Below are 23458 nucleotides of genomic sequence, written 5' to 3' on the forward strand. Positions count from 1 at the left end.
CCCTAAGTTCTCACATCTACCAATCACAGTAGACGTTTTCTGAAGGACAGACCATTCTTAATTCACACCTAACTAGATTTAAACTTTTGATTAAGTTCACACCTGAAAAAACCTCTGAGTAAGTTCTCACCTCTTTGCTCCTTGTAGACTCACAAGTTGCCTGACCTTTATAGGTACTTAGCACCCTTTTGTATTAGATCTAAAAATAGACACAGCTTAAGAACTTTTGCCTTACTATAAGTATGGGTTTAAGTATTTTTCATTGTTCAGCAAGTAGTTTCTTCCCCTAAAACATGCTTAAGTAGGGGTGGAGTAGAGGTCTCATATTCCTGATCTTTAAGTTCCTTCATTGTTTAAAATGGGGAATGGTCTTAACCAAATCTTATGAAGTAGGGTCTGAGAATTTTTAAGATTCACATAACTGAGGACAGGGTGAGGTTGGAAGTGGGAAACAATGCAACTGATTTTATGAAATAATTAAGGTACATGGTTCTGTCTTCCCTGTTTAAAAGAAGGGTTTCTACTTGGTGTAGAAGGGCATAGGAGGAAGGAGCATTGAAAAATCATTGGTAGGGGGCAGCTGGGTGGATCAGTGGATTCAGAGTCAGACCCAGAGATGGGAGATCCTGGGTTCAAACCTGGACTCACACACTTCTTAGGCATATGACCTTGGGCAAGTCACTTAATCCCCATTGCCTAGCTCTTACCACTCTTCTGCCTTAGAACCAATACACAGTATTGATTCCAAGACAGAAGGTAAGGGTTTTAAAAAAAAGAAAAAGAAAAGCCATGGGTGCTAGTCAAATCTTGAAGGCTGGGTAGAACTTCAGATGATATCAGAAAGGCTACTCTAGGGTTAGGCAATAATGATGGCAGGATAGCAAAAATAGATGTTAGTAGTTTTGTAGATTTTGAATACTTTGGTAACATTATGGTGCAACAAATAGAAATTGGTCTGGAGACTGAACATCAGATTTATATTCATTCATTCATTCATTCATATTCATTCATTCCCTTACCTTCCCTCTTGGAGTCAATACTGTGTATTGGCTCAAAGGCAGAAGAGTGGTAAGGGCTAGGCAATGGGGGTCAAGTGACTTGCCCAGGCTCACACAACTGGGAAGGGTCTGAGGCCAGATTTGAACCGAGGACCTCCCATCTCTAGGCCTGGCTCTCAATCCACTGAGCTACCCAGCTGCCCCCTATAAGTGTTTATTAATAAAAAGAGTGAGAGAAAAGAGAGAGGGAGACAGCCTTACTAATTTAAGGTAAGATCAGGTCCCAGATTTCCACCCCTGGGGTTCACCTTCATACTGTGCTACAACTTGCCAAGCTCTAGGCCAGGTTCTATTCAAGAACCAAAGTGAAAAGGCCCCTCTCCTTCCTGGGCTCATGTTTTAAACCCCACTTGCCCCTCCCCCAGTGCAGGCTGATGCCAGGTAGACTGTACTCGGGAAATAATTTACTCAATGGTATTGTATTTCTCTTAGGAGTAGAATTTTGTTTTTTCCTGTTAAGGCATTTCCCCAGATAAGTAACAGAGACCCTGCCTTAGTGTCTAGAGAGTCAAATTGTAATTAGTACCACTTGTATTCAAATTCTATTTCTGAAAAATATTATAGCTATAGGACCTTGAGCAAGTCATTTAACCTTGTAAAAATTTTCTCTGAAAGATTCTTAAGTTTCTGAAGAGGTGCAGATGTTCTTTGAAAGAGAGTTTCCTCACCGAGTTCCCTACACCATGAAAAATAAAAATCTGAACAAGTAGCATAAACTGTCTTTATAGTGAAACCCATGCTTGGCCTACTTTACTAGTGGTATGTCACACATTTTTCCTTTTCCAAAAAAAAATTTAGTTAATTTAGAATATTTTCCCATGGTTACAAGATTCATGTTCTTTCTCTCCCCTCCCCCCAAACCCCTCCCATAGCTGACGGGCAATTCCACTGGGTTTTACATGTGTCACACATTGGAAGTTCACAGTTACAAGTAAATAATAATCCTTAGTTTGTATTAATATTTGTAATAGAGTTGAACATATGAATAGTGATATGAAGGATAAGCTTTGAAGTAAAATTTCTTTAGTCTCAAGCAGTATGTTTTTACCTTCAAGGTATGGCTGTAATTACCTTGGTTCTCCCTTTGAAGGAATATTAAAAGGAGGGGGGAACAATAATGCTATATAACCTATTTTTGCAAATAACTTGCTATTTCTTACTCATCTGAAATACTTAGAATTAGTAGGTTTAAATGCTATTAATGTTCTGGGTCAGATGATATGGGAATTAATTTGATTTCTTTGTATAAGTAAATTGTAAGTTAAGTAGGAGAAGAAGAAATTGCCTCCTTTTAAATTGTTTTGTATACTACTTTAGATGCTCAGGAAATTTTAATCTAATTTACCTGAAATCCAGAAAAAAAAGTTCTTGATACCAAAATTGTTAGAATTTCAAATGGTTTAATATTAGAAATAGTTTCCTATATTTGCTTTTGTTCTGAACCATAAGGGTTCATTGGGCCTTTCCATTTGAATTCTTGTGGTGGAAACGTTTTATATATTATAGTCTTACCCCATTTTGGGTGTGAGTTGCTTGACATCAGGGACTGACTTGTTTTTCTATTCAGTAGTTGTTGAATACCAAATATAGTATTTTAAAGTTTGCAAAGTACTTTATATACATTATCCCATTTTATCCATATTGCTTAAAGAACCCAGGGAAGTGGGTGCTATTATTATTATTTTCATTTTATATTTGGTCATACACAAGCTTAATGTCTCAAGGCTGGATTTGAACTCAGGTCTTCCCAATCCAAATTCTAGTGGTCTATTGCTTTACCATGTAGTAAGCACTTGATAAGTGCCCGTGCATACATTCCCCTGTCAAATAAAAAACAATATAGATGTTGTTTAACTGTTACTACAAGAAGCAAGGCCTGAAATTAAATAGGATCATAGAATCTTTTGAATGTGAGGAGACTGACAATTATCTAATCAAACCTGTATGTAAAAAAAGAGTACTCACTAAATGCCCATGAAGCGGTCATCTAGGCTTTGCTCAACCCACTTGCATTAACTCCTAAAGGAAGCAGCACCTTTTCAGCCCATTGGACAAAGATTTTTTTCTTTATTTCAAGTCTAAATTTGAATTCTTTACAGTTTCTATTCATTGCTCCTATTTGTAACCTCTGAGTCTAATCTAATCCCTCTTCCACTTGGCAACCTTTCATATACTTGAAAGATAATTCTTCGGTTCCTTCGAAGTCTTCTCCCCTGGGTAAATATCCTCAATCCCCTCCCCCACTTTTAAAAATGTTTCATATCTGTGTAGCAGTCTACTTTGCATTTTCTTTAAAAAATATTTTTCTTTATTTTAGTAACAAATCTACATGTAAAATTTGCAAGGTTACATGATTCATGTTCTCTTCTTTACTTCTTTCCTCCTCTTCCTTACTTCTTTCCTCCTCTCTCCAGGAGCTGACAAGCAATTCCACTAGTTTATACCTGTTTTATCACTCAAAATCTATTTCCATATTCATTTTGTAGTAGTGATCTTTTAAATCCAAAAACTCCAACTCACAAACCCATAAAAACAAATGATAAATCATGTTTTCTTCTGGATTTCTACTCCCACAGTCTTTCTCTCTATGTGGATAGTATTTTTTCTCATAAGGCCCTCAGCATTGTTCTGAATCATTTCATTGCTTTTAGTAACAGAATCAATCACATTTGAGACATTTTGTCTCTATTTCTAGTTCTTATAGAAATTAACTGCTTTGTCATTTCTTATTGCACGATAGTATTCCATCACATCATCATATACCACAATTTGTTCAGTCATTCCCCAATTGGGGGACATCCCTTTAGTTTCTAACTTTTTGCTACACCACAAAAAGCACAGCCATTAATATTTTTGTACAAACTGGTCCATCCCCATTTTTTGCTTTCCAAAATAGTTGGATCACTTCATAACTCCACCAGCAATGCATTAATGTTCCAATTTTGCCAAATCCAACATTTATTATTTTCCTTTATTCTAATTGACCAATCTGCTAGGAGAAAGGTGGTGCCTCAGAGTCGTTTTAATTTGCATTTCTCTGAGGGATTTGCAACATTTTTTCATATGTTTATTGATAGCTTTGATTTCTTCCTCTGAGAACATCCCATTCATATCCCTTGACCATTTGTCATTTGGGGAATGTCTTGGTTTCTTACAAATTTGACTTAGTTCTTTATATTTTTGAGAAGTGAGACCTTTGTCAGAGAAATTTGTTATAAAGGTTTTCCTCCAGTTTATTGTTTTCTCTCTAATCTTGGTTGCACTTTTTTTTTTGTACAAAAACACTAATATAATCAAAATTATTCATTTTACATCTTATATGTTCTCTGTATCTTGTTTAGTTTTAAATTCTTCCCTTCCTGATAGATCTGACAGGTATACTCTTCCATGTTCATCTAATTTGCTTATAATATCACTCTTTATGTTCAAGCCATATATCCATTTTGAACTTATTTTGGTATAAGGTGTGAGATGTTGATCTAAATCTAATTTCTGCCATACTATTTTTAGTTTTCTCAGCAATTTTTGTTAAATAGTGAATTTTTATCCTAAAAACTGGGATCTTTGGGTTTATCAAACACCGGTCAATCCCTTTTTATAGAACATAATCTTGTGGAATTTTGCTGCCTACTTTTGCCTCTCTCTTGGAGTTTTTAATCAGTTTCCTAAAAAATGTGTTTTCCATAAATGAATATAATAATTTAGATGGATCTAAGACTTAACTTCTTTTGGTTGCTTTGTGGCTGTACTGATTATATTGAGTTTAAAGTTCACCAGCCTGCATGTCTTGCTTCCTGCCGTGGATTTGATTGAGAACTGGACTGAAAATTCTGATTCAAAGAGATAAGGTGTTAGAAATGCAATTAAAACATTGGGAACCCATTTGGTAATAGCATCAGCAGTAATAATGTTCATAAAGTGCTTTAAGGCATTTTACATTTATTATAGTTATTTGTCCCTTATAGCATCATCCTCATCTTCTTTGTTTTTTTGTCTACTAACTCTTGTCTCCAAACTCTTATCTGCTATGCCACCTAGTTTGCTTTAATGAGATGTGCCCAAGGATGCATATTTTAATTTTCATTTATTGACCATAAGGTGTTTCTGGTGATTTCAGATTAGTTAGCTCATTATTAAATGGTTGTTGATAATTTCTTTTAGCTCAATATAAGGATTTTGTTTTCAGACTTTTGGTTTTGGTCTTTAGGAATTTTCCCTTGCATCATTGTTTGGATAAAGGAAATTATAGTATAACTTACTGAACCTTTGCTTTCACTTTTTTCTGAAACCACAAATTCTGAAATATTTCCAATAGGATGATATAGTTATTAAATATTTCCTATAATCTCTCAACAATGTTCTTGAATCTATCATGGCAAATATACTTGGTGTACACATATCCTAGGTTGGGAACCCCTGCTTTAGTGGTTCATATCAAGTTCAAAAAGCTTTCTGTTTGGTCATGATTGAAAAGATCAGCCTTGATGCTCAGAGTGTAAGAGATTCAATACCAGAAGGCTGGCTACCTGTTGCAGAATGTTTTGGTTATAGCAGTCCCCAAGAAATTTGGACATCAACAAATTTTCATAGTATCAAAATAGTGAGCATTAATTAACGCTTTTTATTACCATTGACAGTTAATAACCTAATCCAGGTCTCCCTCATTTCTTACTCAAAAAACATTTATGGTTGTCTTTCACCCTCCCACATTCTACTACATTATGCCCAGTTATATTTTGTATTTGTTCCAGATGCTTATTGCCTTTGAACACAAGTTAATGCTTAGTCAACCTCACTGTCAGTACTTTTCATAGAGACCAGTGTCCTTTCCTAAACTCTTCTCAAATTGAGGTTTATTCATGTTATTTACCTTGAAATCTCCACTTTAGCCCATCTCTTTATCACTTATTTTAAGACCAGGCTCAAAGCCTCTTTCTCTCTGGAAAGCTTTTTACTCTATGATGAAGCATTGTTTGCTTCTTTATATTGCATTTATACTATAATTTAGTAATGTATTTGCTTTCATTTTCTAGTTTATCTGATCTCCCCACCTACCATTTTTTCTCCTTTATATTTGTCCTATTCTTGAGTATAGATGAATTTAAATACTTAAGTAGTTTAGTCATTTTGTAAGCACTGAAGTAATGTTTTTATAATTTTCAGGATCAAAATATAGGTATCATTGGGGGCAGCTGGGTAGCTCAGTGGATTGAAAGCTAGGTCTAGAGATGGAAGGTCCTGGGTTCAAATTTGACCTCAGACACTTCCTAACTGTGTGACCCTGGGGACAAGTCACTTAACCCCCTTTGCCTAGCCCTTACCACTCTTTTGCCTTAGAACTAATACACACAGTATTTATTCTAAGATGGAAGGTAAGGGTTTTTATATTATTTATATATATATATATATATATATATATGTATGTATGTATATATATATGTATATATGTGCATACACATATGTGTATATAGGTATCATTATTGGATGTTCATATCAAATAACCACGATCTTAAAAAAATTTTTTTTCATGTTTTGAAGAAGAAAGAAGATTGGATATAGATGAGAAGCCTCTAGTTGTACAATTAAATTGGAACAAAGATGATCGAGAGGGCAGATTTGTGCTGAAGAATGAAAATGATGCCATTCCTCCTAAGGTAGGAGTCTTCAACATTATGTAATAATTATTTTAATTTTAAGGACCAGTGCCAGATCTTACCCAATAAAAATTCTACAGCTATTTATGAAATAAGCTTTTATGAAGCAATATAATTTTCAACAAAGCTATATTAGATCATTTTCTTTTTTTTCAATGTAAATATATTGTTTCATTTCTTCCTCAACTCTCTTAGGTATACAAAAAGCAGTATTTTAAGTGCTGGATTTGAAGAAAAGGGCCATGGTTCAAATCCTGGCTTTGTTGAACCACTTTTCCCTCTTTAATGATTCCCAATTATGAAGATAATAAACTAATAGTATTGTAGAAGAGAAAGCACACCAGCATTGAGGTTAGCATATCTGGAATGGAACTCTAGTTGTGTGATTGTGAACAAATCATTTCCCTGCTACTTTCTCTGTCTTCTAAGATAGAGTGAAAATAGATGCTAAAACAGGATGGAAACCTCAAATTGCCCTTTTGGGGAATTGTTACACACACACACACACACACACACACACACACACACACACACACACACACACACAGAACTACGTTTTCAATTATTTGGACTGGTCTCATTTTTATTTAAATATGTTGTTTTGGCTTTGAAATATTTAATTAATGTATAATAATGAGTTCTGTGCTGATCGTTATCTGTTTTCTTATATTTGTATTCCCAGTGCCTAGCACTGTGTCTGGGATAGACTAGGTGCTTAATAAAATTCTTGTCTACCATAGTGCCTGGGACATGGTAGGTCCTTAATAAATATTTTTTGCCTGATTGATGTCACCTTAATTTTGGAAAGCAAGTTTATTATGAATGCTTCTTTTCATTTATAGATTTTATTTCCAGATAATCTGCCAAATAGTGAAACTTCATAGAATGGCATACTTGCTATTATCTTTATTGAGATGTGATCATTAGATAGTTGATTATCTTAGAATTTGATGTCCATTTTTTAATATTCAGCTTATTGTTTTACTTTGGTGTATTCACTATAAAACCTGAATTTCCCATTTTTATACAAATTATATCTGATTTTTGACAGTTTGTCCTGTAGCTGTTAGATATCAAAACCAGCATGGCTTCACTTAAAATTTGTCTTTGGAATTTTGAATGGTGTAATTATATGTAGTGTACCAAAAATCATTGAACTTTTTAAACTTTTAAGAAGCCATTAAACTTTAAAACTTCATTAAGACTTTTGAGGCATTCTGTATAGGTGATTTTTTTCATGAAAGTTTTTGATCATCATGCTATTCTTTTTGATAAAATGGAGTAATATGTTCTGGGCATGGTTCTATTAGATGGTTTCCTGATTCAGTACCCAAATCCAAAGTATTTGTTGAGTTATTAGGTAAACTTAAGTATTCCTAGTTCTTTTTATTCTTCCTATTTAGGCTCCAGAAGCTGTCTAGTTCAACCTGCATTGTTGAATATATTTATCTAATGACTTGGATTAAAAACATTTTTATCAAATTTGTGGATGACATAAATTTGGGAGTTTTTCTTGAATTATTAAATAATAGAAACAGAATTACAGAACTAGAATGATGACTATTCACTAGTTAGGTGGAATTGAACAGAAATTAGCATAGAATTTTATTTTGTGTTGAATTCACTTATATGAATATTGGATTATTTGAATCTAGCAATTAAAGCCTTGCAACAATATTGCTAAAATCTACATTTCCAGCCTTATTTTATATTGTCATTTTTCAAATTCTCCCAATTCTATTCTTTCATTTTATTTTTTATTTTTTTAATCATTATTTTTTAAAAAACCCTTACCTTCCATCTTCGAATCAATGCTACATATTGGTTCCTAGGCAGAAGAGAGGCAAGGGCAAGGCAATGGGGGTTCAGTTTATTGCCCAGGGTCACACAACTAGGAAGTGTCTGAGGGCAGATTTGAACCTAAGATTTTCCATCTCAAGTGCTGGTGTTCAGTCCACTGAACTACCCTTCCTGCCTCTATTCTATTCATTTTAAACTATGAGCTCTTCTACACTCTTAAGTCTTTCTGTTCACCTCCACCCATTCTCATGTGTTGTCACCTATCCATGATGACTCTCAAACTCCCAGTCTTACCCCCCTTCTCTGCCCCCCTTAGTATATAGGAACCATTCCTTCGATGAGGGATTTCCTTGGCCTCCTGATTTAGAGGAGATCCCTTCTTCCCATATCTCTGTTTCTGTCTTCTGGGTATTTTTCTCATGCCTCCAGGGACAGGGCTGCCATTTTTTAATATTTACATCCTCAATGTACTTTTGAAAACACCTGAGGAATGTTTGTTGAAAATGACCTGGTTTGATTAACATGAATGCCACATGAGAAAGATCCTATTTTATTTGATCCCAAGTTCAATAAGAGCCAACCATATAACACAAAACAGTAAATGGGTTCATTGGACCTTGCCTAGAGCAAATGACCACTTCAAAGATGGTGATATACTAAAAAGTATCTTAAGGAAAATGATTAAAGATACACGAAATATTCAGCTTGCTAAACAAGAGTATAATTGAGAATGTATGTTTAGAAGAGATTAGATTTTACATGTGTCTCCAGAGGAGAGGCTGATAGTAATTGTTGATGTTTTTATTTTGCTTTATGTATAATGTTGACTATGTTTTTTTCTGCATTCTCTCTTTTGGTTCTCTTAATGTCCTTTTGTATTTTGGCAGGTATTTTTATTCATATTCCATAGCTTAGGAACTTTGAGGCTTAGAAAAATGGTGACTTGCCCATATCTTCAGGGCAAATAGTAATAATTGATTTATATTAAATCTTTGGCACCTTCATGTTGAAATATTTTGCCTAACACAAACCAGAGAAGCAAGGCAGCACAGATAGCACTTTTCCAAATTTTACAGATGAAAAAAAGCTATGCTGACTGAGGTTTAGTGATTTGCTCAAGTAGGAAACTATTTGTTTGTGGGGCCTGGAGTGCAGATATTTTCACCCAAGTTTTCTTATGAGAAGTACTCTTTCTTCTGTGTTAAAACTATGAAAAAATTGACTTCTGGGTCTCTAGAGCTCAAGCCCAACCTTGATGTCCATTATACCATGCTACTTCCTTAAAGATAACCAAAAGGTAGCACTTACATTCAGGTCAGTTTTGTAAATTATTGGGAGATGAGATGAGTTTTTCTTTTTAAATATTGAGATGTAATGAAGACCTTTCTTAGAACAAACAAAACAACCCAACAATTATAGCCATTAAAAATAGCTGCCTGGAGTAATATCTTATCAGTGAAAATGATCAAGAAGGTTCAAAGGTCATTTGTTGGGATAATTTTTTGTTAAGGGGTTTTTACATTCCCTGCCTTTTAAATGGAAATAATAAAATTTCTATTTCCTATTGCATATAAGATAAAGAAAAATCTTTGTAGTTTTGTATATAAGTACCTATGAGATATCACAATTTTTACTTACATATAACCCCCAATATGTTTTAGATGTTAACATTTTTTAAAATCACTTCATACGTTTCCCCTTTATTGACTTTCTCACATGGAAATATTCCACATTATAGCTTTCCCCATTTAAGTTTTCAGAATTTGTATAGTCAGAATTTTTATAACCATTTTTTCCCCCCAGAAGGCTCAGAGTAATGGGCCTGAGAAACAAGAAAAAGAAGGCGTGATCCAGAACTTTAAAAGAACTCTTTCAAAAAAGGAAAAAAAGGAAAAAAAGAAACGGGAAAAAGAGGCATTGCGACAGGCATCTGATAAAGATGAGAGGCCTTTGCATGGAGATGATATGTAAGTTCATTGCAGAAACAACCTAAATACTTTGATTTTGCAAACAAAAAGATTTTTTCCTAAGTAATCCATAATAACGAACAAACACATGATTAATAGGCAATTGCTACTTATGAAATGTTTATTCATATACATTGGAAATGATTTTACATTAATAGATTGCAAAGTGGAAAACAATAGCAACAAAAGTTTCTAGTGTCAAGAATATTTCAGTCACATATCTCTGTATCTCTGTACTGTTTTGTTTTTATTTCTTCTATGTGAATGAGGAGGGAGTATTTGCTAAATTTCTGTCTTCAGTAATAGACATTCCTCATATGTACTTTTACTCATCCAAACAGACTTAAGTCAACTAGGGGAATAGTAAAGAGGAAATAGAAAATCGATTGCTGTTGAATCATAGTCAATAGATGACTTTAGAAACCTAACCTGTTTTTTCTACTTGTTTTATTTAGAGAGATTACTAAATCTCTTATCTATATGCTTGTCTGTTTTGATTTAGTAATTTTCAGTAATTATAATTGAAAACTCAGGTAATTAACAAACTATGCTTTAACCTATATTAAGTTTTAAAGGATCATTATCTCTCCTTATTGACATACAAATCTATTAAATTCCTAGGTGTTAATTAGAAGAGATATATATGTTCTAGTCAAATAATATAATATCAAGAAAAATCTTTGTATGGTCTCAGGACATATTTTATCTAGTATTTTGCTCTGGAAAACCAAACAATTCAAATGATCAGTGATAACGTGTTCCTTTTTTTGTACAAGTGAGAATTCTCGCCTGGCAGCTGAGGTGTATAAGGATATGCCTGAAACCAGTTTCACACGCACAATATCAAATCCTGAAGTAGTCATGAAACGGCGGAGACAGCAGAAATTAGAAAAGAGAATGCAAGAATTCCGAAGCTCAGATGGTCGTCCTGATTCAGGTAATGACTTGTCTTAAGGGCTGCATGATAACCTGCAATATCAATATTTGCTCATTTTAGGTTATAGGAATATTTATAGATTAATTATTATTTAAACATATATCAGGATCATAATTACCAAGTTGGGCTTCAGGCATCCCAGTGGTCAGTTTTCCCTGGAACTGAATTTAATGGGCAAGTCAATCACTCAGCCCTTTGTGTTCACAGAATAGGTTTTTACCCTTCCCCAAAGCAGAGTTGTGAAAGGACAATTGCTACGTGCAAAAAAAATTTAATAAAAGCACAGTTTCTAAGTGTTGAAACAGTTGGTTTGGAGAGCATCAGAGCAGGTAGGTCAACAAGGTACATACTAGGGAATAGCCCTGCTCAATACAGAAATTATTCTGAATTCTGGAGGGAAGGAAACATTGCTTACCTTCATTCTCCCCAATAGGAGAAATGAACTGCTTGTGTATTTCAGGAGATACATTGTAAGAGTTGGGAAAACAGGGACATTGAATTTAAGAACTTACCTCAAAACGTGGCATGAAAAAGCTGATATTACAGCAGAGTATTTTTTTTTTACCATTCTTCATCGGGGAACTCAAATTTGAAAAAATGTATGCAGATATGATGTGAACCCTTGGCCTTCAAAGCCTCTATCTGGGCCCTGGCAGGTCCTACCAAGCAGGGAAGGCCTTTGAGTTTGGTCAGTGAACTCCGTAATTTTAAGTGCCAACATTGCTAAATCCCGAGGTTCATATATATATATATATATATATATATATATATATATATATATATATATATATATATATATAGAGAGAGAGAGAGAGAGAGAGAGAGAGAGAGAGAGAGAGAGAGAGTTTTGTTGATAGAACTTTTTATCTCAGGGGCAACTAGGTGGCTCATTGGTTGGGAAGCCAGACCAGGAATTCAATCCTGGTTCATGTGACCTTCCTGCCTTTGTGACTCTGGGAAAGCCACTTAACCCCAGCTGTTTAACCCATACCAATCTTCTGCCTTGGATATTTATTATTGATTCCAAGATAGCCAGTAAGGGTTTAAGAGAAAATAAAATTGATGATAAAAGGCTTTATTTGCTGAGAAAAATCTTTTGGATAATTATTGAAGCCATACCTAACTTCTCCCCCTGCCTCTTTCCTCCCACTCTCCATAAGATTCCTCTCTAGTTCTCTCGCTCCATTTCCATAACACTTAAGAATCCAATTTATGGGATTTTACTGGGATATTAATGATGCCAGCCCACTTAATCTGAAAAAACATCTAAAGATCACCACCTAGTGGCAAAATTGTTTAGAGGTGCCAAAATTTGTCATAGAGCTAGAAGTTCTTGGATATTGTCTAGTAAAATTCTCCCATTTTATAAAAGAGGAAACTGAAAGCAAGTGATTTTTTTTCCAGTCATATTCCTAATCTAGGATAATCATAATTTCTTCAACAATATTAGTTCTGTAGGCCTTGATCTCACAAGAACAAGAGCTAGAAAAATGTTAATTCAAGTGACAAACAGTATACTATATGTAGGAGGTCCATTTAAAAATCTGTAGGTATTCTTTCTGTGTTGTTTATTGTAGTTTAACTTTATAATAATGATTGCCTTAGATATGTGTCTAGCTCTTGGATTCTTTTTCTCTATTGATTTATTTTGCTCTGTTTTGGTGGTTGGTTTTTTTAGGGTTGTGATAAGAGGAGTAAAGGATAAAAGTTCATGTGGTATTAGGATGGAAAAAAAAACCCCTGAAATATCTCAACAATACTTCTGTCCATTTACCTCAAAACTTGATATGATTACTTGAAATCAACTTTAAAACCAGAAATGTATTGGCTTAGAACCAGTCATTGAATTTGTACAGTGTTATTTAATGTACCGCTACCATAACATCACTAAATGTAAAATATAGAGGTCCATATTTATATTCACTGTCCCTACAACTGCCAGGGGACATAATATTTTTGTACTAATGCATAATTAGATAAAATTGGAAAATTTGAATAGATAATAAGTAAATATGTTAATAAGTAGAAATGTTAATTAAAACGAATATACACAAACAGCAGATCTAATGCCAATTGAAGCTCTAGTTTGAGTTTCTTTTGATTTATCCTGATATGATGTATTTTATAAAATTGAAAATAATTCTATACTTCCAGTAGATGTACCATTACATTAAGGCAACTCTTTTTGAAAATTTTTTTAATTCAGAAGTGAAAATATGGTTATTTGAAAGTCTACTTCAATAGCGATTCATGGTAAGGAAAAATAATGTTGTTGGTAAACATTCAACATTCTTCCCAATTGTGTAAAACATTTATAAGAAGACAATAATTCTTTTCATTGTGTAAGTTGTTAGTGTTATATTTGGAATAAAATTGCCCAGAAATTTTGAGTATTTCAAGAACTTGTCACTATCTGTTCTGTGGTACCATTCATAACATGCTTTTATAAAGGTCATTATGATAGAGCTCACTGCAAAAGTTCACTGAAATTTTTCAAAACAAAGTGTATTAGTATTATGAAGATTTGAGAACTTTTAATTGAATGGTTTAAGGGTTTTTGTTTCATATTCCAAATGAAAAAAACTTTTTTTTTTAAACAGGTGGAACACTGAGGATTTATGCAGATAGTTTAAAACCAAACATCCCATACAAGACAATTCTGCTGTCAACCACGGATACTGCAGATTTTGCTGTGGTTGAAGCTTTAGAGAAATATGGTCTGGAAAAAGAAAATCCCAAAGATTACTGTGTTGCCCGAGTAAGTACTCACATTTCATCATCATCACTGATACAAAAAAAAAAGGTTCAACTTTGTATTAAAAATAAAAAAACAAACAAACCCTTACCTCTTGTCTTGTAATCAATACTTTTTATTGGTTCCAAGGCAGGAGGGTGGTAAGGGCTAGGCAGTAGGAGTTAAGTGACTTGCCCAGGGTCACACAGCTAGGAGTCTGAGGCCAGATTTGAACCTAGGACTTCCCATCTCTAGGCCTCGTTCTCAGTCCAATGAGCCACCAATCTGCTCCCTAAACTGGAAGAATTTTTAAAGATGCTTTAAATGACATTTTTAAAAAAATCAAGTTTATTTAATTAATTTAGAATATTTTTCCATGGTTACATGATTCATTTTCTTTCCTATCCTCCTTCTACCCCCCTCCGATAGCCAATGAGATGTTCCACTGGGTTTCTCATGTGTCATTGATCGAGACCTATTTCCATATTATTAATGTTTGCAATACAGTATAATCATTTAGAGTCTACCTCCTCAATCATATCCCCATCAAACCATGTGATCAGGCAGTTGTTTTTCTTCTGCATTTCTACTTCCACCGTTCTTTCTCTGGATGTGGATAGTGTTCTTTCTCATAAGTCCCTCAGAGTTGTCCTAGATAAATGATGACATTTGTTTCTGGATAATTGGAATGTGATAGACTAGAAATGCTTATGCATATTTTCAAAAGGATTGTTTTCCCTTGTGACTTATATGTATTAAAATTTCATTTTGCTTGTGCAAATGGATTAGTGGCTTCTAAATATACCAAATTTGTTGATATATCCTTTATCTTAATATCATACTTATCCTTAATATCTAGGAGTGTATCTGTAATCCTGTTAATCGAAGGATCTCACCAGAAGCTTGTACAACAAAATCAGTACAATATTGTTGAATGTGGATATATAATCTTTCCATGTTGAGTAACAAACTGCCTATAAAATTTTTTTTAATAATATCAATTACAGTTATAGTTGCTCTCACAATTAAATATGCAAAGCATTTTCCAAACACTGTATTCTTGATTCCATGTTACCCTGGAATTTGAAGACAACAGAAATTGATAAAATAAGAAAATGAGTAAAATAAATAAGAAAATACTTTTCTAGATTTTGAAATATATGTTTTGTCAGTAGAAAGTGAAGTATCTTTTTGGAAGACTTAAATAAATGATTGACCTTTATTTTAGCCATGATTGACCTTAGCCACTTAACTGACTTTTAATTTTTCCACCAAGGGATTTCTTTACATATTTATACATACATGTTTACATATTTACATGCATGTAACATATCACATATATATATTTTAAAACCCTTATCTTTTCTTGGAGTCAATACTGTGTATTGGCTTCAAGGCAGAAGAATGGTAAGGACTAGGCAATGGGGGTCAAGTGACTTGCCCAGGGTCACATAGCTGGGAAGCTGAGGTCAGATTGAACCTAGGACCTCCTGACTCTAGGCCTGGCTCTCAATCCACTGAGCTATCCAGCTGCTCCCTACAATGTTACACAATTTTAATAAAAGCTTTACACCAGTCTCTGAAATTGAATTATAAGCCCAACATCCCTTAAATCAATGTTTATTAACCTTTGCTGCTGGTGGTTGTTTTATGGTTGTTTTTTAGTTTTTATTTTGTACAGTGATATTTTTGTTACATCCATTCTTTTGAAGGTAACAATACAAAAAAGTCTTATTAAGTGTCTACCTAATGTATGGAGTACATTAACGTTTATAAAAATAACCAACCAAGATGCTCATTATTTTCACTAAGATCCCTTAATCACCTTCAGTGGCTAAGTTAACTATATCCATAGTTAACCACTTCAAAGGTACTTAAAAATGGCATTTAAATGGGTTTGTTTTTATTTTGAAATGGTTCTTTAATTATACCAAATTACCTGATATGTACAGCTTAAATTGGAAGGAATGGGATTTTTAAAATTCTCACTTTAAACTTGCATTAGTTTATCTGCTAAGGTTTATTTACTTTACCTCTCTTTCCTATTGGGTCTAAATCCAAACTATCTATAGAACAAAGACCTTTTTTTTTTTATGGAAAAGTGATTATACTTGGAGCTTTTGGGGCAGAAACTGTAGGTGTAAAGGTTGGAGAAATGTGGCTTTCAGATATTGTGGATAACTTAAATGTCTTCACAAAATGTTAATCTTTTAAAGAGGTGGCCCTGGGAACACTTGATGACAGAGAAAAAAGGAATGTGGGCTCTGTGTCTTGAATCTGTGAAGGATAACTACATACTAAGGGACAGGGTTTTCCTAAATTCAGGAAACTAGCTAAAAAGCAATACCTAACCTAAGGACATTGTCCTTGACACTAGAAACAAAGATGAAGATTATTTTGTAACTTTATTGTTAACCCTATATAACAAATAATATATTTTTTAAAACAAGCAAAATCTATTATAAAGTTTTTTTTTTTTAAATATATGAAGTGTACAGCACTTGCAGACTGCTCTCCCACCTGCAAAGGTGTCAATGGACTTGACTTCTCTTATTTGGAGCCATGATGGTTTTTGTAGTTTTGCAATATTCAATTTTAATTTTTGACTCTTTTTTTTTCTGTTTACCTTGTTGAAATCATTGTGTCTGTTGGTAGCTCTGCTTGTTCCATTCTGCATCAATTTATATAAATCTTTCCATATTTTTGTCTCAGCATTATCAGAATTTCTTACAGCAGAGTAAAATTTCATTAACATTCATATACTATCATTTATCTATTCCCTTTTTAATTGTTAACCATGTTGTTTCCAATTCTTTGCTTTAATGAAATTGCTGCTTTAACTATTTCAGTATATTTGGGGACTTATATTTGTCATTGATCTTCTTGGGATATAAATAAGCCTCTTGGGGTAGAATCACTGTGTCAAAGGATGGTATTTTAGTAATTTTATTTGCATAATTCTAAATTGCTTTCCAAAACAGCTCTATTATCATCAGCAATATACTAGTGTTCCTGTCTTCTGTAATGGTGAAAATTTCACCTTTAAAGATTGTTATAATATTAAAACTATGGCCGCCAAGGAATTTACTTATGAAATTCCTAAAATGAAACACTCAAGTCAGAATGGAGTTTGTGTTGGTTTAATCACAATGGGAGTAAGAAAGGGAGAGGGAGAGAAGGAGAGAGGAGAAAAAGGAAAGGGGTTACTCAACCTCTGGCCAAGGCAGAAGGAGATTAGGCCCAAAGGGGCCAAGGTAGAGAAGAAGAATCGGTCCTTGACTCACGTGATCGATCTCAAGGGAAGCTGTCTGCGGGCCTCCTCCCTGCTCAAGCTCCTAGCATGAACTCCTGTCTCACTCTTTCTCCAGGAACTGAGCGAATTCCAGAGGCTGTTCCCTACCTCACTTCCTGTGCCTCACAAGTCCCAATGGTGGCTCTAGCTTGTCCTAGGACCGCCCAGAGGTCTGTCCTTTTTTTTGCACATGTCTGTTGAGGGCCATATTCTCAAATAATTAAATCTTGAGTTTTGCTGCAGCCCTTCCTAATCTCTACCTGAGTAGGGTGGAGACTGTAGTTTCCTAGACCTGACTCTGTTACTCCAAGTATCTTCATTGTCATTGATCAGGAAATAGCTAAATCCCATCCTCCAAAGAATGGTCTGAACAGGGTGGAGTAGTTTTGAAATTCACACTTCCTACAATCTTTCCAATTTTAACTATTTCTGTGCAGGTTAACTGATCTCAAGTTTGTTTTGATGGACAATTTTTATTCATATTGGTTTTGTACATTCTTTCATGTGGTTTTAATAATTTATAATTTTTTTGGAGAAATGTTTATATTCTTTGATCATTAGGTTTTGGAAATAGCTTTTTGTCCTAGACATAGACACAGAGATATGTTAATTGTTTAATTTTAATTTCAGAGAGATTTGATACATAGGTCAGCTTGCCCCCTCTGTGAAATACTTTGTTGGTAAAAGCCTAATTTTTTGCCAGATTACTTTATCATTTTCCCAGCAGGATTTATGAAATAGGGAGTTGTGTGACTTATGTTAGATTTAAAATGGTTGAAGGCCTTAAACTGTAACAGTTAAAAGAGTGTTATTGTAAACTGTAGTGAGTTAAAATGGTGGAAGATATAAATTGTGATAGATATAAGAGAGGGTGAGTAAATTTGACCGCAGAAAATATGTTTCACTATAGTGTCTTGGTTTTTAAATCAAATATAAGGTGGTCGCCAGGGAAATATTCCCAATTATTCAAATACCCAAGTCAACTGGGTTTATAGAGATTTTAATTAATACAAATGTGGAATTAAAGAAAAGAGAGAAAGAGAGAAAAAGGAAATAAGTATGGAGGGCCTTAAGCCAACATGGCCTAGACCTGAGTCTTAGAGAGATCAGTCAGTCAGTCTTTTAACAATCACCACAAGGTCTGTCTAAGCAAGGATTCTAGTGACACCAGGCCAGCTCCATCTCAGCTGACTTCACCAGAGAGAGTTCCAGCCAGAGTCCTCCTTAAAGAGCCTTCCAGCCAGAGACTGTTCCAAAGGGCCTCTCTCCAGAGCCTCCAGAGGGACAGAGTCCCCTCAGAGGAGCTCCAGCGAGACCTCCTTAGAGATTGTCCTCCAAGAGCTTCCCTTCTCCAGAGCCTCTCTCAAGAGATTCTTCCCAAGCGATCCTCATCAGAGATCCTCCAAAAGGATTCCTCTCAAGAGATTCTGCTTTTTCTTATATAGGGGTTTTTCTCCTATGTTTCCTCCCCTAAGTCCTTACATGTACCAAACACTGTAGACGTTTTCCAAAGGACCGCCCATCTGAATTCTTGCTAAGTCGACAAATCTCAGTAACTCTGGACCAGTGAAAACACAGCTGAGTCAACTAATCTCATTAAGAGAAAACTTGCTGGACCCTTTTAGGTACCTAGCATCTCATTGTATCAATTCTAAAAAACAGGCTTGGCTCAAAGAACTCCTTGCCTTATTATAAGCATGGGTCCAAGTACTTTCATTGTTTATCAAGGAGTTTTCTCCTCTAAAGCAGTCTTGAGTACGGGTGGAGTAGAGGTCCTCCCATAGCAAGGAGTTTTCTCATCAAAATGGGGAATGTTCCCAGTCCAATGGGGAAAATTTTAACATTCACAAGTCTGAGAAATTTCAAGGTTTACACTTATATTTGTTGATTTATTTAAGACTAGGCTATTGAGTTCCATTATTTCTGTTTCTCTTGTTTAGTGTGTTCCCTTGAAACTTGCAGGTTACTTTGATTTGCATTTCTCTTATTATTGGTGATTTGGAGTATTCTTTTGCATGATTAATAGTTGGCAATTTAAAAAAAATCCATACTTTGTCTTAGAATCTGTGCTCAGTATTGGTTCCAAAGCACAAGTGCAGTTAAGGACTGGACTAGGCAATTGGGTGGCAAGTGACTTGCCCACAGTCACATAGCTAGTGTCCTAGACCAGATTTGAATTGAGCTCCTGTCTTCAGGCCTGATCTATTGTGCCACATAGAGATCACTGTTTGTAATTCTTGTGAGAACTGTATGTTGATATCCTTTAATCATTTATCTTGTGTGTTTCCTTATATCAAATTCTTTGAAATTTGATGCAAAAATGTTTTCCCTTTTGACTTTCTCTTATCTTAGGTATGTTATATAAGTATATTAATTTTTTGCAGAATAGCTTTTCAATTTCACATAATTAAAGTTATCAATTTTATCTGGTGATTGCTTGAGAGACCATGGGGATCAGAATAAATGTCTAGTCTACTATCTTGTTGCTCATGTGATACAGAAAATATATAGCTATAATAAGTACTTTTCATTAAAAGCATCTTTGAAGGTATGAGAAGGAAATAAACAAGTTTTTTGACTTTTTCAGAATGCCATTGCTCCTCAGGGACATATTTGTCTGAAAGTTATAGTAAACATTGAATGAAATAAAAAAAAAAACAACAACTTAATGTGTATAATCAGGCTAATTTAACTACTTAACTCCTTATGTCTTCCTCAGTAAATTACTTTACTCCTTTGTCAAGTCTTTCATCTAATCTTCAATCTCTAGTTCATGATTTCTCTCTATATTGACTTCAGATAGCCACCTCCCATTAAAAAAGACAAACCAAAACTTTTGATGTTTATCATATCACTATCATGCTGCTTCTTCCCTTTCTTAGCCAAACTCTTAGAAAAATCTCTTTACAATTATTTTCTTGAATTTATTCAAAGGGAGATGAAAATTGAAACAGTTTTTGAGATTTCTCTCAAATTTAACACATTGCTAAAGACCCCCCCCCCCCAACAACAACAAAAACCAAAATAAAAACAATATAGTTGAAATAGTATTGGTTTGTAGCCAGTGACTTTTAAATACATTATTAGGCCTTTAATCAGATTACCACTAAATTTTAATATTGATGGCTATTTGATGGCCATGTTATCCACTTGCTTTTTTGAGTCTGTTACTACTTTTACCTTTTGTTATGTAAGTGAGAAGTGAATTGAGATACACAGCATACTCCTATTTATCAGGAGATGAGCCACACTTAATATAAGATTCTAATTCTTGTCACTTGATATCAGGGAATTTTGCTGGTAGATCTTCACAGTTATTTTTCTTATAGGTTATGCTCCCCCCTGGAGCTCAACATTCAGATGAGAAAGGTGCTAAAGAAGTTATCTTGGATGATGATGAATGCCCCCTACAAATCTTTAGGGAATGGCCAAGTGACAAAGGTAAATGAAGTATTTCTTTTTACTATTAGCAGTTTAGTTCATATTGTATATCATTAAATTACTCTGTTCTGGGCTGTGAGGTGTTTTTAGAGCATATGTGACTAAATCATCTAATTACATGCTTACTATATATCATGCTGTGCTAGGAATATAAATTTCAAAGAATGACTTTAAAGAGAGTTTATATTCTTTTAAACATAAAAAAGTAAATTGTATATTATGATAAACAAAAATAGTTAAATACAAGGTAGGTCCAGAATAAGGGTACTAACAATTGGAGACAACAGCAAAATAGAAAATATCGTGCTGGAGCACTGCATCTTGAAGAAAGAGAGGGAAGCATTGTATCACTTGGAAGTGAGAAAGAAGTGAATTTCAGGTTTTACTGAGAGAACATAGGCAGAAAGACTAGAGTTGAAGGATTATGTTGAAGGAATCAAGAAGGTCATTTTGGTAAGATTGTGGATTATTTCTCATAAAGTTGGCAACTTGGTGGTTCAGTGGATACAGTCCTGGAGATGGGGGTAGGGAGGGCATCAAATATGACCTCAGGCACTTCCTAGCTATGTGGTCTTGGGCAAGTCACTTAAACCCCATTGCCTAGTAGCCCTTACCACTCTTTTGCCTTAGAACTAATACTTAGTATTAATTCTAAGTTAGAAGATAAGCATTTAAAAAAATAGTTGGTGAGATAGATGGATAGCCACAGGCCAGGTTGTGCAAGGCTTTAAAATTTAAACAGATGAATTTATATAATAAGTGAATACTTTGAACCTAAGAGTTGTTTCTATCTTCTTTTACAATGTATTATAACTAGTAAAAATAATTCAAATGTCTAATTTTTCTAATTGGCAAAAGTAATAAACAAAGGTAAAGAGATATTCATGCAGTATGAAGTTCTTAAAAAGTTATGCTAGACAAGACTTGAAAAAGTATTTGGTAATCAACTTTTCATAGCAGATTGTCAAGGATGATCTGAGATTTATTGAATTTAATATTTTTCTTCTCTAGGAATTTTAGTCTTTCAGTTGAAAAGAAGACCATCTGATTATGTCCCAAAGAAACTGAAGAAGCAAATTGATGGAAAGCCACAAAAGGGGAAGGAAAGGATTGATGGATCTGGCTATGGTTCTTCACTTCCACCTGAAAAACTGCCCTATTTGGTAGAATTAAGTCCAGGTAAGGGCTCTGGTTTATACAAATGTGCTTGGTGTATGCTGTATTGTGCTTTGGTTTAGTCTTTTGATTATCAAATTAATTTTTAATATGTGTTATGTAAAAACTTGTGCCTATGAGGTCAAACTGAAGTTCTTACAACAAAATGAAGATGCATTCTTATTTCTCTGCATTTGCAGGGATTTTGTTCATAATATGTTAAAATAACATGTACTCTATAGGAAAAAAGAAGAGTATTTCCTGTAGAGAGTTACAGGGCATTAAGTTAGTCAATCTTTTTCTACAAAAGCCTACTTGAAAAGTTAATAAAAACACCAAATTTTTCTTCAGGGAGAATAAAAAGCATACCCAGTCTTATTTTTATTTATATTAACAATGGAGGTCCTAGGTTCAAATCTGGCCTCAGACACTTCCCAGCTGTGTGACCCTGGGCAAGTCACTTGACCCCCATTGCCTAGCCCTTACCACTCTTCTGCGTTGGAGCCAATACACAGTATTGACTCCAAGATGGAAGGTAAGGGTTTAAAAAAAAAAACCCACAATGGCTAATTGTCTAAACTGAAAGTGATGGAGAAAATGTTAATAATGAATATTACATTTGAAATATGCCCTGCATTCTACCTCCTCCCCATCACTCCTATCCCAACCTATTTATGTAAGACATTTATTACTATACATTGGGCTGTTCCTAATTTTGGATCACATTTCTAAAATGGTATCTTTGACAGAAGGCAGGAAGGGAAAGGCCTTTACATATTTACAGAAAAATTAATCCTTTCGTAGATTTGATTTTAGACTAGTGGTATTTTAGAAAACTTGTGGTCTATACATGGCCAAGTTTGCATTTATGCTCTCTATTAAAAAAAAAAGATATGTCCAGTATGTTAAGTGTGTAGTTGTTTATATAAACATATATACATACACATACATATACATACATACATACATATGTACATAAACTATGAGTCATTAACAAAATTTTTAGAACTTTTATTATATAAGCATAGTCTTGCCTTTAAAAATCTGATCGACTTATGATTATAAATTGTTAGTGAAGAAGTTATGTTTTATACAAAAAGTTAACTCTGTGATGATAAGAACTATATATAGCTCATGTTTGTAAAGTAGTCTGTATTTGCCTGAGTTGTAATCTAATATGTAGATTCTATATTTGATTTGGAAATCTTTTGATGCTAGGTTTTTGTATATCGTTATATATAGGAGTCTTGATATTTGTTCTCTTACTTTAGACTTACTCCTCCTATAATTGCCTAAACATAGTTTCCCAGTAACATAGTTGTAATACATTAGAACCAAAAAGCGGTTGCATTATATATCTGGTTATTCATTTGACACTCTAGTTCTTTATGTACTAAATTCTGATGTCCCCATTCTCCCC

The 23458-nt window shown here is 34.2% G+C and overlaps 1 protein-coding gene across 34 annotated transcripts in view; it reads left to right on the forward strand.

The window, feature by feature from the left end:
• Positions 1-23458, forward strand: part of AFDN (afadin, adherens junction formation factor) — a 184250-nt gene that overhangs the window by 71651 nt on the left and 89141 nt on the right. For 22 of the 34 annotated variants that reach the window (XR_008916722.1, XM_056819040.1, XM_056819023.1 and 19 more), the window contains exons 3-8: positions 6597-6712; positions 10316-10479; positions 11256-11416; positions 14017-14174; positions 20772-20883; positions 21895-22062. Coding sequence is in view for 33 of the 34 variants with exons in the window: in XM_056819040.1 (XP_056675018.1) it covers positions 6597-6712; positions 10316-10479; positions 11256-11416; positions 14017-14174; positions 20772-20883; positions 21895-22062 (879 nt within the window). In the remaining variant the exon portion in view is untranslated. The remainder of the gene's footprint in view (positions 1-6596; positions 6713-10315; positions 10480-11255; positions 11417-14016; positions 14175-20771; positions 20884-21894; positions 22063-23458) is intronic. The other 12 variants (XM_056819024.1, XM_056819034.1, XM_056819037.1 and 9 more) reach the window with 3 other exon arrangements.

The sequence above is a fragment of the Monodelphis domestica genome, chromosome 2 (assembly GCF_027887165.1).
Source record: "Monodelphis domestica isolate mMonDom1 chromosome 2, mMonDom1.pri, whole genome shotgun sequence".
Taxonomy (NCBI): Eukaryota; Metazoa; Chordata; class Mammalia; order Didelphimorphia; family Didelphidae; genus Monodelphis; species Monodelphis domestica.